General features: G+C 42.2%; 1 protein-coding gene across 1 annotated transcript; it reads right to left on the bottom strand.

Moving 5' to 3' along the window:
• Positions 1–3221: 3221 nt before the first annotated feature.
• LOC115811282 (NACHT, LRR and PYD domains-containing protein 3-like) lies at positions 3222–14463 on the bottom strand. Its single transcript, XM_030773429.1, has 14 exons — positions 13026–14463; positions 12662–12941; positions 12426–12509; positions 11116–11283; positions 10467–10541; positions 9788–9808; positions 7309–7467; positions 7016–7090; positions 6469–6645; positions 6102–6257; positions 4766–4930; positions 4405–4563; positions 3796–3870; positions 3222–3444 (listed from the first exon to the last, which is right to left on the bottom strand). The coding sequence occupies exons 1-14, from the start codon at positions 14461–14463 to the stop codon at positions 3222–3224; spliced, it is 3255 nt and encodes a 1084-aa protein (XP_030629289.1).
• Between the last annotated feature and the right edge of the window lie 283 nt (positions 14464–14746).

Raw genomic sequence — 14746 nt, 5'->3', positions numbered from 1 at the left:
TCCAGGCTGATCTCCAAGCTAAGCCAGCTCAGTATTACTACATCCCTTTGCAACTGGACTGGACTTTCTGACTGACAGAGCCCAATCTGTCAAGTGTCAAGCTAAAAAACCTCTCCTCCTCCACTCTCACCTTGAACACCGGCGTGCCACAAGGGTGTGTGCTGGGCCCTCTTCTGTACTCTCTCTTCACCTATGACTGCGTTCCTCTGCATGGTTCTAACACCATAGTCAAGTTCGCAGACAACACCAGGGTGGTAGGCCTGATCAGAGGGGACGATAAGACGCCCTACAGGGAAATGGTCCAGCACCTGGCCACATGGTGTGCTGACAACAACCTGGCCCTCAATAACCAGAGGACCAAGGAGATCGTTGTGGACTTCAGGTGTGCAAGGAGCAAAGCACACGCCCCAATCAACAGAACAGTAGAGGAGTATGTATCAAGCTTACAACTCAATTGCCCACATTTCTGATGATCTCACCTAGTCCCTGAACTCCTCCATACTCATCAAAAAGGTGCAACAGCACCTTTACTTCCTGCGGAGCCTTAAGAAAGCTCATCTGTGTTCCAGTATGCTGGTGGACTTTTACAACTGTACTACTGAGAGCATACTCACCAACTGCATGTCAGTGTGGTATGGCAATTGCTCCACAGCAGACCGTAAAGCTCTCCAGCAGGTGGTGAAAACTGCCTAACGGATCACCGGCACCCAACTGCCCACCATTGAGAACATTTACAATAAACGCTGCCTAGGCAGGGCGAAAATTATCAAGGATGCATGCCACCCTAACTACGTTCATTTTACCCTCCTCCCATCTGGCAGGAGTTACAGGAGTCGTCACTCCAGCACCAGCAGACTCAGGAAGAGCTTCTTTAATGAGGCTGTGACCCTGCTGAACTCCACACCACAACACTAAGCTTTATTGGACTCATGACTGCACTGTCTCTGTACATTTTATATGTGCACTGGTCATTCTTGCACTGGCTGAACCTCTCACATTGTACAGATTACTATTATTTATATTGTACATACATCCTACTGTAAATATTTTGTCTGTACTGTACATAAAATCCATACATATACATTCCCCTCTCCAACTCTGTCAACTTCACCTCTGTGCATAACATAGTTATTTATTATTTAGAAAATGTTGTTGGAGTTAAGGGAACGGCCCTCTTATGGCTTAGGTCCTACTTGACTGATCGTTATCAGTTTGTTGATGTAAATGGTGAGTCCTCTGCACATACTGAGGTAAAGTTCGGAGTCCCGCAAGGTTCTGTTTTAGGCCCACTGCTTTTCTCTTTATATATGCTACGTCTAGGTAATGTTATTCGTAAACACGGTATTAGCTTCCACTGCTATGCTGATGACACACAGTTGTATGTCTCAGCGAAGCCAGACGAGAGACACCAACTTAACAAAATTGAGGAATGTCTAAAGGATATTAGGCACTGGATGCTTACGAACTTCCTCTCACTCAACTCTGAAAAAACAGAAGTACTTGTACTAGGATCACATGCAGCTAGGAGTAAGCTTTCCGATCACATAGTTACTCTGGATGGCCTTTCTCTTTCATCAGGTGCGGCAGTAAAAGATCTTGGTGTAATTATTGACCCCAATCTTTCATTTGAAGCTCATGTAGATAATATTACCAGGATAGCCTTCTTTCATCTTAGAAATATTAACAAGATAAGAAATGCATTGTCATTTCAAGATGCTGAAAAATTGGTTCATGCTTTCATTACCTCTAGATTAGACTACTGTAATGCCTTACTGTCTGGATGCTCTAATAGGTGTATAAATAAGCTACAGTTAGTTCAGAATGCAGCAGCCAGAGTTCTTACTAGAACCACAAAATATGATCACATCACCCCTATCTTATCCACACTGCACTGGCTCCCAGTCAAATCTCGTATTGATTATAAAATCTTACTATCAACATATAGAGCATTAAATGGTCTTGCGCCACAGTACCTGCGCGAACTCCTGGTCTCTTATGATCCACCACGCCTTTCTTAGATCAAAAGGTGCAGGCTATTTGTTGGTACCTCGAGTTATGATGGCTACAGCAGGGGGCAGAGCCTTCTCTTACAGAGCCCCACAGTTATGGAATAGCCTCCCAATTAATGTTCGAGACTCAGACACAGTCTCTATGTTTAAGTCAAGGCTGAAAACTTATCTGTTTAGCCATGCCTTTTGCTAATAGCTCTTTACTAGGCAAAGGAGCAGATCTGGAGGGTTCTCGGGCATAGATTGTTTGGTGAACTGGGATGTTTGGATGCTGTCACCCCCCCACTTTAACATGTTCACTCAGGTTTGTTGACTGTGGAGTGGGTGGCCGCCTTGTGTCCCAGAGTGCCATCATGTCCTTATTACCTTCTAGCTCTCCCTTTTAACTACGCTGTACTAGCTAGTCTTGCTGGAGTCTCTGCCTGCACTCGGCACACGATGTATATTTACCTTAACCATTATGTGGAAATGAACATCTAACAATGTGCCTCTCTCTCTCTCGCTCTCTCTCTCTCTCTCCCTCTCTCTCTCTCTCTCTCTCTCTCTCTGTCGAGCCACACATGCTACTCCTGAGACACCAGTGATCCTGACTCCTCCCGCCCTGTGGACTGATCCATCCTGGTGTTATCATCTTCCATCCCCCGTCAGCCTCCTGTCTACATCACCATCCCCTTTGTTCATGCCCCAATTTACTCTCAGCTGTAACTGCCCACGTGGTCGGCACCTATTGCACACCTGTCTGACCAAGGAGGGGTCTCCTCTCTCTGTGGTCCTCCTCAAGATTTCTCCCATTTTCCCATTTCCCTCTTGGGTTTTTGGGGAGTTTTTTCTTGCCCGCCATGAGGATTAAGTCAGGGGGTGCCATCATATTTTGATCTGACTGTTGTGGCCTATAAAGCCCTTTGAGACTGTAAACAGTGATATTGGGCTCTAAATAAACTTGAACTTGAACTAGTTAATATATTATACATAAATATTAATCTGCATATATATTGCTCACCACTGTCAATAACACTGTACAAACTGTAAGATATAGCTTCACTTATCCTGTAATACTCACTTATACCTACACTTATCTGCAAATAGTACTATTCTTTTGCATTTCTGGTTAGATGCTAACTGCATTTCATTTGCGTTGTACCTGCACTCTGCACAATGACAAAAAAGTTGAATGTAATCTAATCTAAAACATCTGGAGGAATCAGTGGAGTGTCATAGAACATACTCTTCTGTGGCGTCTCTTATTCCGTGAATGATCTGGGTGAATGTTGTCCAGTTGATGTTGGATATCTCTGAGTATGGACAGGTGAAACTGATTCCTGAGAGTGATGGTTCAGTCTGTGGGCTGGAGATCTCTGAGGATTCAACTGAAGATTCATCTGAGGATTCACCCCTCTCTGAAAATCTACTCCATCCATCATGTCCAAGATCCAACCTGAAAATTCCAAAACACACAATTACATTGACATATCTACTAAATTACTTCATGAAATCTCACAGCATTAGACACCTCCATCTGTAATTCTTAACAGACAACCTGAAACCCAGTCAAACTCACAAATTTACATTTACACATCTACAGAATTACTTTTTCAAATGTCACTGCACAGACATTACATCATGTCCCTGTGTGCATAAAAGAACGTATATACACCATAAAGTTATCATGTGTCTTATATCACATTGAAGAATGATTGGTTATGTTACATTGAGGTATGACTGAAAATCAAAACCTGTTTCTAACCCTAAATGACACTGAGAGAGTGGATCTTAAAGAGTTTGTTACCTGAAGTCTTCATCTGTGACTGACGCTCTGAGCGACGAGCAGAGATTCAAATTACTGAGCCCACACACCTCAACACTGTCAATCAGAACATAGAGTCAAACACAGTCACTAATGAACACAGAGCCAACTAAACACAGTAATGAATGAACACAGAGTCAGCTGAGTCAGTAGTGAATGATGAGCAAATGTGTCTTATATTACATTGAGCAATGACTGGTTATGTTGTCAATTGTACAGGTATGACTGAAAATAAAAACATGTTTCCAACCCTAAATGACACTGAGAGAGTGAATATTAACGAGTTTGTTACCTGAAGTTTCCATCTGTGACTGACGCTCTGAGTGATGAGCAGAGATTCAAATTACTGAACCTACACACCTTAACACTGTCAATCAGAGCACAGAGTCAACTAAACACAGTCACTAATGAACACAGAGTCAGGTGGAGCACAGTGTGTAATGAATAATGAGCAAAAAATTTCATTCTCAAGGTGGTTATACAGGTTGTCTTTCTCCCTTACATACACACACACTCACAAGACAAAGAGCAGTTATAGCAGAGCAGAGATGAATGTATGGGATTGCTGTCATGGATTGGTATTTCTCTAACCTGATGTCCTGTAGACTGGGGCAGGTCTGGATGAGGGAGAGGATCCTGGCAGCACAGCTCTCAGTCAGACTGATCACAATCAGATCCACCACCTTCAGACCAGGCACAGAGCTCAGGAAAGACAGCAGAGCATTGAACTGCTCATCCAAGTCTGTCCACCTGTAGGAGTAGAGACAATGATTAACACACAAAGACCTACAGTATCTAAATGTGTGTGTTTCTGTATGTGTGTGTTCAGTTAGAGAGAGAAAATGTATTAAATGGTTAAAAGATTAAATCTCTGTTCACAGTGTTTACATGGTAGTGAACACTTCACCTTTTAAACCGTCTGGAGTGATCAGTGGAGTGTATGCAAACATACTCTTCTGTGGCGTCTTTTAATCTGTGAATGATCTGGGTGAATGTTGCCCAGCTGATGTTGGATATCTCTGAGTATGGACAGGTGAGACTGATTCCTGGGAATAATGGCTCAGTCTGTGGGCTGGAGATCTCTGAGGATTTCCTTGTGTCCTCTCCAAAAGACAACCTGAAACTCAGCCAGACACAGTCAGTTAGGCCCTGTTTACACCTTGCGTCAGCTCCGATTTCGGTGATCAGATCACATGTCGACAGCTCTAAAGTACAGGTGTAAACACACCCAATGCACATTAAGGTCGCATCAAAGTCCGATCGCTCAGACCACATTCGGAGGTGGCCTGGACCACATATGACCACATTCTTTTAGCAGCGTAAACGACCGCCTACACAACTGACGTTGAAGTAAATACATCATGTTAAGAGTCTACGGGTTAAACAAAACACTCCTGGCATGTATATTGGACAAACGATCCCAAATCGCTACTAAACCACACTACAAATATACAACAATAATTCCGTTTGTATAGGCATATAATATACACCTGGTATCATCGTGTCGTCTACAATCAGATTATTGAGCTGAGGTATATGGGCAAGGCATTGCTCAACTCCGTTAGCAGGCTTGGTCAGCCAAACACATTGGAAAGGGATTAGATACACCCATGGGCGTCAGTTTGTTTTGAAAAGTGCTGGTTCGACACGTTCACACCTTTTTTCACAAACTGTTTATAACCGAGAATGACACTGAGAGAGTGGTTCATAAAGAGTTTCTCACCAAAAGTCTCCTTGTGTGACTGATACTCTGAGAGATGAGCAGAGACTCTCATTACTGTTCTGAACTGTAACACTGTCAATCAGAGCACAGGGTCAACCAAACAGTAATCAACACAAAGTCAGCTAAACACAGTCAGTAATGAACACGTAGTCAACTAAATGCAGTCAGTAATGAACACACAGTCAACTAAATACAGTCAATAATGAACACAGAGTTAACTAAACACAGACAGTAATCAACACAGAGTCAACTAAACATAGTCAATAATGAACACAATCAACTAAGCACAGTCAGTAATGAACACAAAGTCAACTAAACACAAACAGTAATGAGCACAGAGTCAATCAAACACAGTCAGGAATGAACACAAAGCACAATTGAATATTCTTTGGTGGTCATGTAATTGATGCCTCCCCTTTTCTCTCTCTCTCTCTCTCTCTCTCTCTCTCTCTCGCTCTCAGTCATACACACACACACACACACACACACACACACACACACACACACAAAGAAATAGTCGTAATAACGGGATGAAAGTAAATGTATGGGCAGTTGTTTCTCTTACCTGATGTCCTGTAGACTGAGGTAGGTCTGGATGAGGGAGAGGATCTTGACAGCCCTGCTCTCAGTCAGTCTGATCACATTAAGATCCACCTTCTTCAGACCAGGCACAGAGTTCAGGAAAGACAGTAGATCATCCAACCGGTCATACTCCGGAGAACTGTATGAAACATATACTTAATCACTGAAACACTCAGACAGAAATACAGAAAAATAGGTGATAGAGAGACGTATGAGAGGAGAGAGAATTTGTAATGGACTCATGTTACAAAGTTTCATTTACTAACTCTCTCAGTTAGGCTATTGTTAGGGAAAAGTGTGTGTGTGTGTGTGTGTGTGTGTGTTGGGGGGGTCAGTGTCAGAGATCATACTTTTCTCTGGAGATATTTACTCCATAAATGGTCTGGGTGAATTTTGTCCAGTTGATGTTGGATGTCTCTGAGCGTGGACAGGTAAGACTGATTTCTGAGATTAACGGTTCAGTCTGTGGGCTGGAGTATTCATCCATCTCTGAAAAAATAGTCAAACTGGCATCTTCAAGATCCAACCTGAAAACAATTCCAAGACACAGTTACATTTACACAGCTACTAAATTACTTCATGAAATCTCACAGCATTACACATCTCTTGGGAGAATCCACACCTCCATCTGCAATTCTTAACAGACAACCTGAAACCCAGTCTAACACCAAATTTACATTTACACATCTACAGAATTACTTTTTCAAATTTCACTGCACAGACATTACATCATGTCCCTGTGTGCATAAAAGAACGTATATACACCATAAAGTTATCATGTGTCTTATATCACATTGAAGAATGATTGGTTATGTTACATTAAGGTATGGCTGAAAATAAAAACATGTTTCCAACCCTAAATGACACTGAGAGAGTGGATCTTAAAGAGTTTGTTACCTGAAGTCTTCATCTGTGACTGACGCTCTGAGCGACGAGCAGAGATTCAAATTACTGAGCCCACACACCTCAACACTGTCAATCAGAACATAGAGTCAAACACAGTCACTAATGAACACAGAGTCAGGTGGAGCACAGTGTATAGTGAATAATGAGCAAAAAATTTCATTCTAAAGGTGGTTATACAGATTGTCTTTCTCCCTTACATACACACACTCACAAGACAAAGAGCAGTTATAGCAGAGCAGAGATGAATGTATGGAATTACTGTCATTGGGAGGCATTTCTCTCACCTGATGTCCTGTAGACTGGGGCAGGTCTGGATGAGGGAGAGAATCCTGGCAGCCCAGCTCTCAGTCAGACTGATCACATTCAGATCCACCTTCTTCAGACCAGACACAGAGTTCAGGAAAGACATCAGAGCATCGAACTGCTCATCCAAGTCTGTCCCCCTGTAGGAATAGAGACAGTGATTAACACACAAAGACCTACAGTATCAAAAAGACACACACAATGTATATGCAACAGGGAGCATTCTAGCAGAACAAACAACAGACACAGAGTGGAGGAAAGACAGCAGAGAATTAACCTGTTCATCCAGCTCTATCTGTCACAACCTGCACCTTCGTTTTGGACTTTTAGTTGGATATGTCTTTGTGCTCCTGTTCTGTGTCTGTCTCTGCCCCTCACCTGTACCTGTTTGTCTAATTATTAACCTTGTTAGTTTTAACCAATCCTGTGTTGCCCTGTTTAGTTTTCCTTCTATTTAAGTCCTAGTGTTTGCCTTGTTCATGGTCTATCGTTGTTTGTGTATTTTGCGCGCTGTTATGCTGCACCTTTTTGTTATCCAGTTTGTTCCTGTTTGCACTTGTATTTTCATCTTTATTTTGTGAGTAAAAGTCTTCTGTTTGTCACCGTCATCATCGTGTCTTTGCACTTGGGTCCTGCACCACACCACCAGTGTGACAGAACGATAGACCACACAAGGACCCAGCAAGACACTTCTGTTTCCCGGGCAGAGACGGCTCCAGCTCCTGACCTGGGTGCGGCGGGGCTCCCTCTCGGTAGGTTCTCCAGCCCCTAACCCGGGGCGGGGGGGCTCCCAGCCCTAGACCCAGGCACCACATGAACTGTGGTGCTGGGCCCAACCATCTCTAGGGCTGTGTCCGCTCCTGGGTCTCCTGTCTCTGCCTCCCTGAATCCCCTGAAGCACCTTCAAGCAGTGTCTCCGAAGGCTCCATTGGAGGATGCGCGAGGAATGCGCTGCCCGGCGCACCATGGAGGGTGTGCTGTCCTGCCCTATTCCTGAGGCCGCTTTCCTGGCCCTGGTCAGCTCCCGTGCTGACGCCCTGTCCTGGTCCCGAGGCCCTTTCCCCGACCCAGCTCAGCCCTCTAGCCGACGTCGAGGCTGTTTGAAGAGTCTGCTCAGTTCCTGTTCCTCTGCCGGTTTGGAAAGTCTGTTCCAGTCAACCCCTCACCTGCTCAGCCGCAGAGGGGACCCATCAGCAGCACCTTCAGTCATCCCTCTGTGCGCCCCCCACCCACCCGGTCTGTTCTGAACTTTCTGTTTTGGGCCGTCTGGGAGCCGCCCCTTAAGGGGGGGGGGCTCTGTCACAACCTGCACCTTCGTTTCGGACTTTTAGTTGGATATGTCTTTGTGCTCCCGTTCTGTGTCTGTCTCTGCCCCTCACCTGTTCCCGTTTGTCTGATTATTAACCTTGTTAGTTTTAACCAATCCTGTGTTGCCCTGTTTAGTTTTCCTTCTATTTAAGTCCTAGTGTTTGCCTTGTTCATGGTCTATTTGTGTATTTTGCACACTGTCACGCTGCACCTTTTTGTTATCCAGTTTGTTCCTGTTTGCACTTGTATTTTCATCTTTATTTTGTGAGTAAAAGTCTTCCGTTTGTCATCGTGTCTTTGCACTTGGGTCCTGCACCACACCACCAGCATAACATCTATCTCCAAGATAGACATTCATTATCAGATAAAAAAAAAAAACCTCGGATATAAATGGTAAATATTAGTGAAAAAGCACAGTCAAAGATTTGTGTGGAAGGAGAGAGACCGAGACAGACATCTGGGTTGTGTTATTCAATTCAGCAACTTCTCCATCCATTAATGTTAGGTGTGTGTTGGAAAAATGTGTTCTTCCTTCTGTAAGAAAACTGCTTTCTCATGCTTACATGTGCCTATTGGATAGAGGCTAAATGAATACGGTTAGATAACTGCTGAGCTAAGGTCTGGTGTGTGTTAAATAAGGACAGAGCTAGTGCGACAGTAACAGGAAAATGCCTTGTAATTAACAAATAGTCAGCTAAAATGTCATGGGGTGTCATAAACAAGTTCCTATTTCTGTATTTCCATATAAGGAACATGAAATCCAAAAAGCCCCTCCCGTATTGTGCAGCTTGCTTTTTAGTTCATAAAAAGGTTGACCCTAGCATACAAAGATTAGACAACTCACTACTGTGATGCTGGATTGTGTCATTGTGTGACTTGTCTCCTTGCTGCAAAAATAAACAAGACTGCCTTTGACTTCTAATGTGTGTGGTTTAGTAATTTTCATCTAACAGCGTGTGCGTGTGTGCATGTACACGCGTGTGTGTGTGTGAAAAAATCAGTGGTGTGCAGACATCATACTTTTCTCTCTCTTTTATTCTGTAACCAGCCTGGGTGAATGTTGTCCAGTTGATGTTGGATATATGTGAGTGTGGACAGGTGAGACTGATTCCTGAGAGTGATGGTTCAGTCTGTGAGGATCCGCACACCCACCTGTAATCTTCAACAGACAGCCTGAAACCAAGAAACAGACACAGTTAAATGTACAGAATTCCTTCATGAAATCTCACAGCACAGATATTAATTCATCATTTAGAGAGTGTATCAGAGAATGCTGTCAGACCTGCTTCCAGCCAATCCTCTGTTCAGCCACGCCCATGTTCTGAGTCTCCTGAGTTTTAACACACCTGCAGCAAATTCCCCTAATCACCACTGGGGGATTTAAGGACTGCAGTTACAGGCACCTCTTTGTGAGGTATTGAGCTTGCTCTGCTGAACGTTGTTGAACCATTGCTGTATCTGAAATTCTGTTCCTGTGTTGACCTTTTTGCCTGCCTTTTTGACCCTGCTCATTGTCTTGCGATTTTGTATTGTTTGTACTATTCCTGTTGGCTCTTCGTTGGATTTTTGACCCTGGCTTGTGTTTGTTGACTATTCCTGAGGATTCTGATTTGGATTTGTTGAACGGATTTATTAAAGTACCAGAGCTCTGCACTTGGGTCTTCTGTTACACTCGTCACAAATGTACATTCACTACACCGTTATCCTGTGCTTTATTTTATATTGAGGAATGACTGCTTATGTTATTACCTATATAAATAGGAGTGAAAATAAAAAACGTGTTTATAACACAAAATTAAACTGTGAGAGTGGTTCAGAAAGATTTTCTTACCTGAAGTCTCCATCTGTGACTGACACACTGAGAGATGAGCAGAAACTCTTAACACCTAACCCACACACCTTAACACTGTCAATCAGAGCACAGAGTCAATTAAACACAGTCAGTAATGAGCACAGAATCTACTAAACACAGTGAGTAATGAACACACAGTCAACTAAACGCAGTCAGTAATGGACACAGAAACAACTGAACACAGTCAATAATGAACACAGACACAACTAAGCACAGTAATGAACACAGAGTCAGATAAACACAGTCAGTAATGAGCTCAGCTCTCTCCATATCCAGGCTCTTCTCTATGTCATATACAGTCAGTAATAAACCCTGTTGTTAGTCAGATACTGTAAATGTGTTTTCTGAATGATCTGACCAAATGTCTGATTGACCATCATAGTGCTGCTTTTAGAGAGTTAGACAGACATACCAGACACAACATTCATTCAGAGAACACACACATCATGTACTGATACAGAGGAATGATCACATGATTTGGGAAGATTAATATTAATATACCAAAGATTAATATTAATATACCAAAGCAGTGGAGAGCAGTAAGAAGGAAGTATAACATTTTTTGTAGTTGAAGAACAAAGATACAAGAGGAAACTTTGTTTCATTAATGGACTGAAATAACTGTTACCTTATATCTGTTAAAATCATTTCATTCTGGAAAAATTCTATGATCATGGCAGCAGTGTTTGGAGTGATGGTCTTCACTGTGAGGTAAAATTCATCCACATTCTTCTGTTTGTTGAGAAAACAGAGGACCTGCTGCACACCCTGATCTGACATAACACTGTTCTGCAGTCTGTGGGAGATGAACAAATAAAAAATCTCAGTACACACACACACACACACAGATAGTATTCTTTTTACTTAAAAATCATGAGCAACACATGGAATTTGTGAATATTTTCATGCTAGTATCTTTTTAAAATAGTAGATTTTTTCAATGTCAGATGAACAAAAAGTGATCACACCTGATAGATAACATTGGAAATAATGACACAGTATCATCCATGAACAGGTGTTTTATTTGTAAGTGATTTGAGTTTGAGAATATCAGTGGTGTGGGTATGAGTCTATACATTCAACAACAGTTTAAGAGATATATGTACCAGAGAGAGAGAAAGAGAGAGAGAGCCATGACTAAGGGTGGGCGATGCAGTCAAATAACGTATTGTGGTATTTTTACTCAGTATCGCAATTCACAATATTTATCACGATTTTTAAAATAACTTACCATACAGTACAACCCAGCTGGAAACAACTGAGAGACTGCCTGTTTGCACGTGGACACTGCACAGTTTCCAGTATTAAATTAAATGGATGGTGAGACTCAAATTGGGATCCATAAATGGATCATCTAGCAAAATATTTCACATTTTGAATTTTACCCGTAATATACAGCAGTAATATATGACATACATGCATGGAATGGCAATGTTTGGAAAGTACTTTTATCTAGGTTGTCATGACATGGATCAACAGTTTCGTGTCAGTCTTCTGAAGCCCTGGTTTTTGAATGTTTTAACTGGGACCATATGTTGTGTTTGGTAAAAAGCTACCATATCTGTTACCTCTTTCTCGTGTTTGACTGAGTGGAGTGATTCTCTCACAGTTTCGGTGAGAAACGTTTGTTTAGGTCTTGTCTTGACTAAGAACAATGCACTCATCATCATATGTTGTGTCAAGTGTTTCCCTTTAAGGAGGTTAAAAAGATTGGTTCTGTTCCCAGCTGCTGTATGAACAGTATCTTTGATAAGCTCGCAATTTATGATAGACTGATTCAATCAGATTTGGAATATCCAAACCACTTACACATTATTGAGGGGTAGCCCTTTTTTTTTAGAACCAATGTTTCTTTTTCAGACATTTAGTATAAAACTGAAATTAAATGAAGTAACTAAACGTTATGTGATGTGTTAGGACTGTATTAACAGTTCTTACTCAAGGGAACTCAGGTTTTTTCCTTCTCCCACAGCTGAGACAAGAACACCGATGTCATCGTCTGACAGGTTCTCCACCATCAACCTCCAAAATCAAATTTCAGCAATCACTTCATAAACCAATCAAAGTCTCAATTTATTAGTTAGTAAAGCTGAATGAGGTTACTATTGTTGTTCAGATTTGGTCAAAATCAAAATTTGTAATAATATGTGGTAAAGTAGTACAGAGGTACTCACGCTAACTCCTCACGCTTGGACACTGCAGGCTGAAGAATCTTTAATTTCTCAGCTGTGATATTACAGCAAATGAAAGAGAGTTTTTTGATGTGTGGACAGAACTGTAGACAGTACTGCAGCACCCAACAGTCTGTCCTCCTCAGGGGAATACCAGAAAGATCAATGTTCTCCCAAATCTCAACAGCTTTCTTCACAAAGTCCTCATCATGGAGCTCATAGAGACAGTAAAGAATGAACATCCTCATATCTCTATGGAGGTACATGTTCCCTTCTTGAAGGACTGGGTTCTTCATGTTCATATCTTTGGAGGGTTGAGCAATCCTCCGCTGAATGGGAGATTTTCTTTCTCTTTCTTTACATAAACAGATGATCCATTCCTTCAGCTGTGCTTTTATGTTTGGGGAAACAGAGAGCTTGTGTGTTTCCACAAGAGAAATGTTGACTTCCTCATTAGACAGACCACAGAGAAACTGGATCACTGGCAGGAAGTAGAGTTTGTTATTCCTCTGCTGTTCAAGCTGTGTTGAGTCTAAAGATTGAAGAAGGTCTCTAACAATCCTTTGGGATTCCTCTTCATTCAACAGAGCATAGTAAAGAGCAGTGAAGAACTCCTGAAAACTGAGATGCAAGAAACTGAACATTGTCTCCTGGCGGATTTTCCTCTTAAATAGAAATTTACACAGAAAAGGATTATTAGTAGGATCTGAGACTGTTTCAGACACACTCTTCTTATCAAACAGGACTTGCTGTTCCAGCATCCCTCTCTCTGCCAGCTGGCCCAGACTCCTCAGCAGGCTGGGGACAGGCTGACTCAAACCCTGGCAGCGGTGCTCCAGCAGAGTGGACACAAAGTCAACATATATGGAGGTGGTTGTATCCAGTCCACTTGATGCATCAAAACCATCTTTGCACCTCTCTCTGAAGACTGTGCAGATGATCCAGCAGATCACAGGAATGGAGCAGGCAGTGAAGAGGGTTTCATTTGTCTTCACAAGCTCATATGCCTGTGTCTGTAAGAGCTGATCATCTTTAAAGAACCTCTGGAAATACTCCTCCACCCCCCTCTCAGAGAAGCCCATAATCTCAGTAAATCGTTGGGGTTGTTTTTTGAGCAGCTCATTCAGTCTATCTGTAGCTGTAGACCTGGTGGTAACCAGTAGGGAGGACTTATACTGCAGGCGTCCACTCAGCAGGGCTTTCAGAGTGGACTCAGGTGAGGGTGGAGTTTGGACAGTGGGCAGAGACAGGTTGGACATGTTGTCTTGTGAGAGTTTGAGTTCATCAAAGCCATCTATGAGGAAGAGAACTCTCTCTGGTGAGTGCTGTAATATCTGTGAGATCTGTGCTGGTGTTAAACTCTGACTGTATCTCAGGAGCTCCACCAGACTTTTCTCCTCAGAAATTTTGTTAAAGTCTTCACATTTCAGGTGAAAAATAAAATCAAAATTGTCTGCATAGAGTTTACTAGATGCCCAATCCAACATAATCTTCTGTGCAGTGAATGATTTGCCATTTCCAGAGTTTCCCTGGAGAACAACTGCTTTTGGAATGAGTCCATGATCATCTGGACTGAAAAACTGCTCCACAGTGAAGTTACTGTACTTCTCACTGTCTCTGGCACTGAAGAACTTCTCTCCTCTGAAGCAAATCTCTTTTTCTCTCTCATTCTGTCCTCTGTGTCTCTGAATGATCAGCAGCTCAGTGTAGCAGTCCGTAAGCAGCACATTTTGACCAAGGAGGGAGTTATACTCTTTCATGTACACATAATCTTTATAGACAGACTTCTTATACTCCAGACACATCAAGGTCAGATCTGCAGAAAAAATGTTATTTCAGTTACTTAAAACATATTCCTGCCTCAAATATCTTTTTTTTGCCACTATTTCCACCAGTACTACTACTACTACTGCCAGTAATCTCTCGCAGCCTCTTTTACAAGTTTCAGTTAGTTGACTTTGTGCTATTTTAATGTTAAATGAAAGATCAAGATTTTGTTCATTTAGAAATCAGAATTGTTAGAGAACTGTGTGTAGTGCTTTGCAGAGCACTGTGAGTGTGTGTCCACAAGGTTGTTGCTTCCTGTTG

Source organism: Chanos chanos, chromosome 5, assembly GCF_902362185.1.
Source record: "Chanos chanos chromosome 5, fChaCha1.1, whole genome shotgun sequence".
Lineage (NCBI taxonomy): Eukaryota > Metazoa > Chordata > Actinopteri > Gonorynchiformes > Chanidae > Chanos > Chanos chanos.
This window is presented reverse-complemented; position numbering and strand designations above follow the sequence as displayed.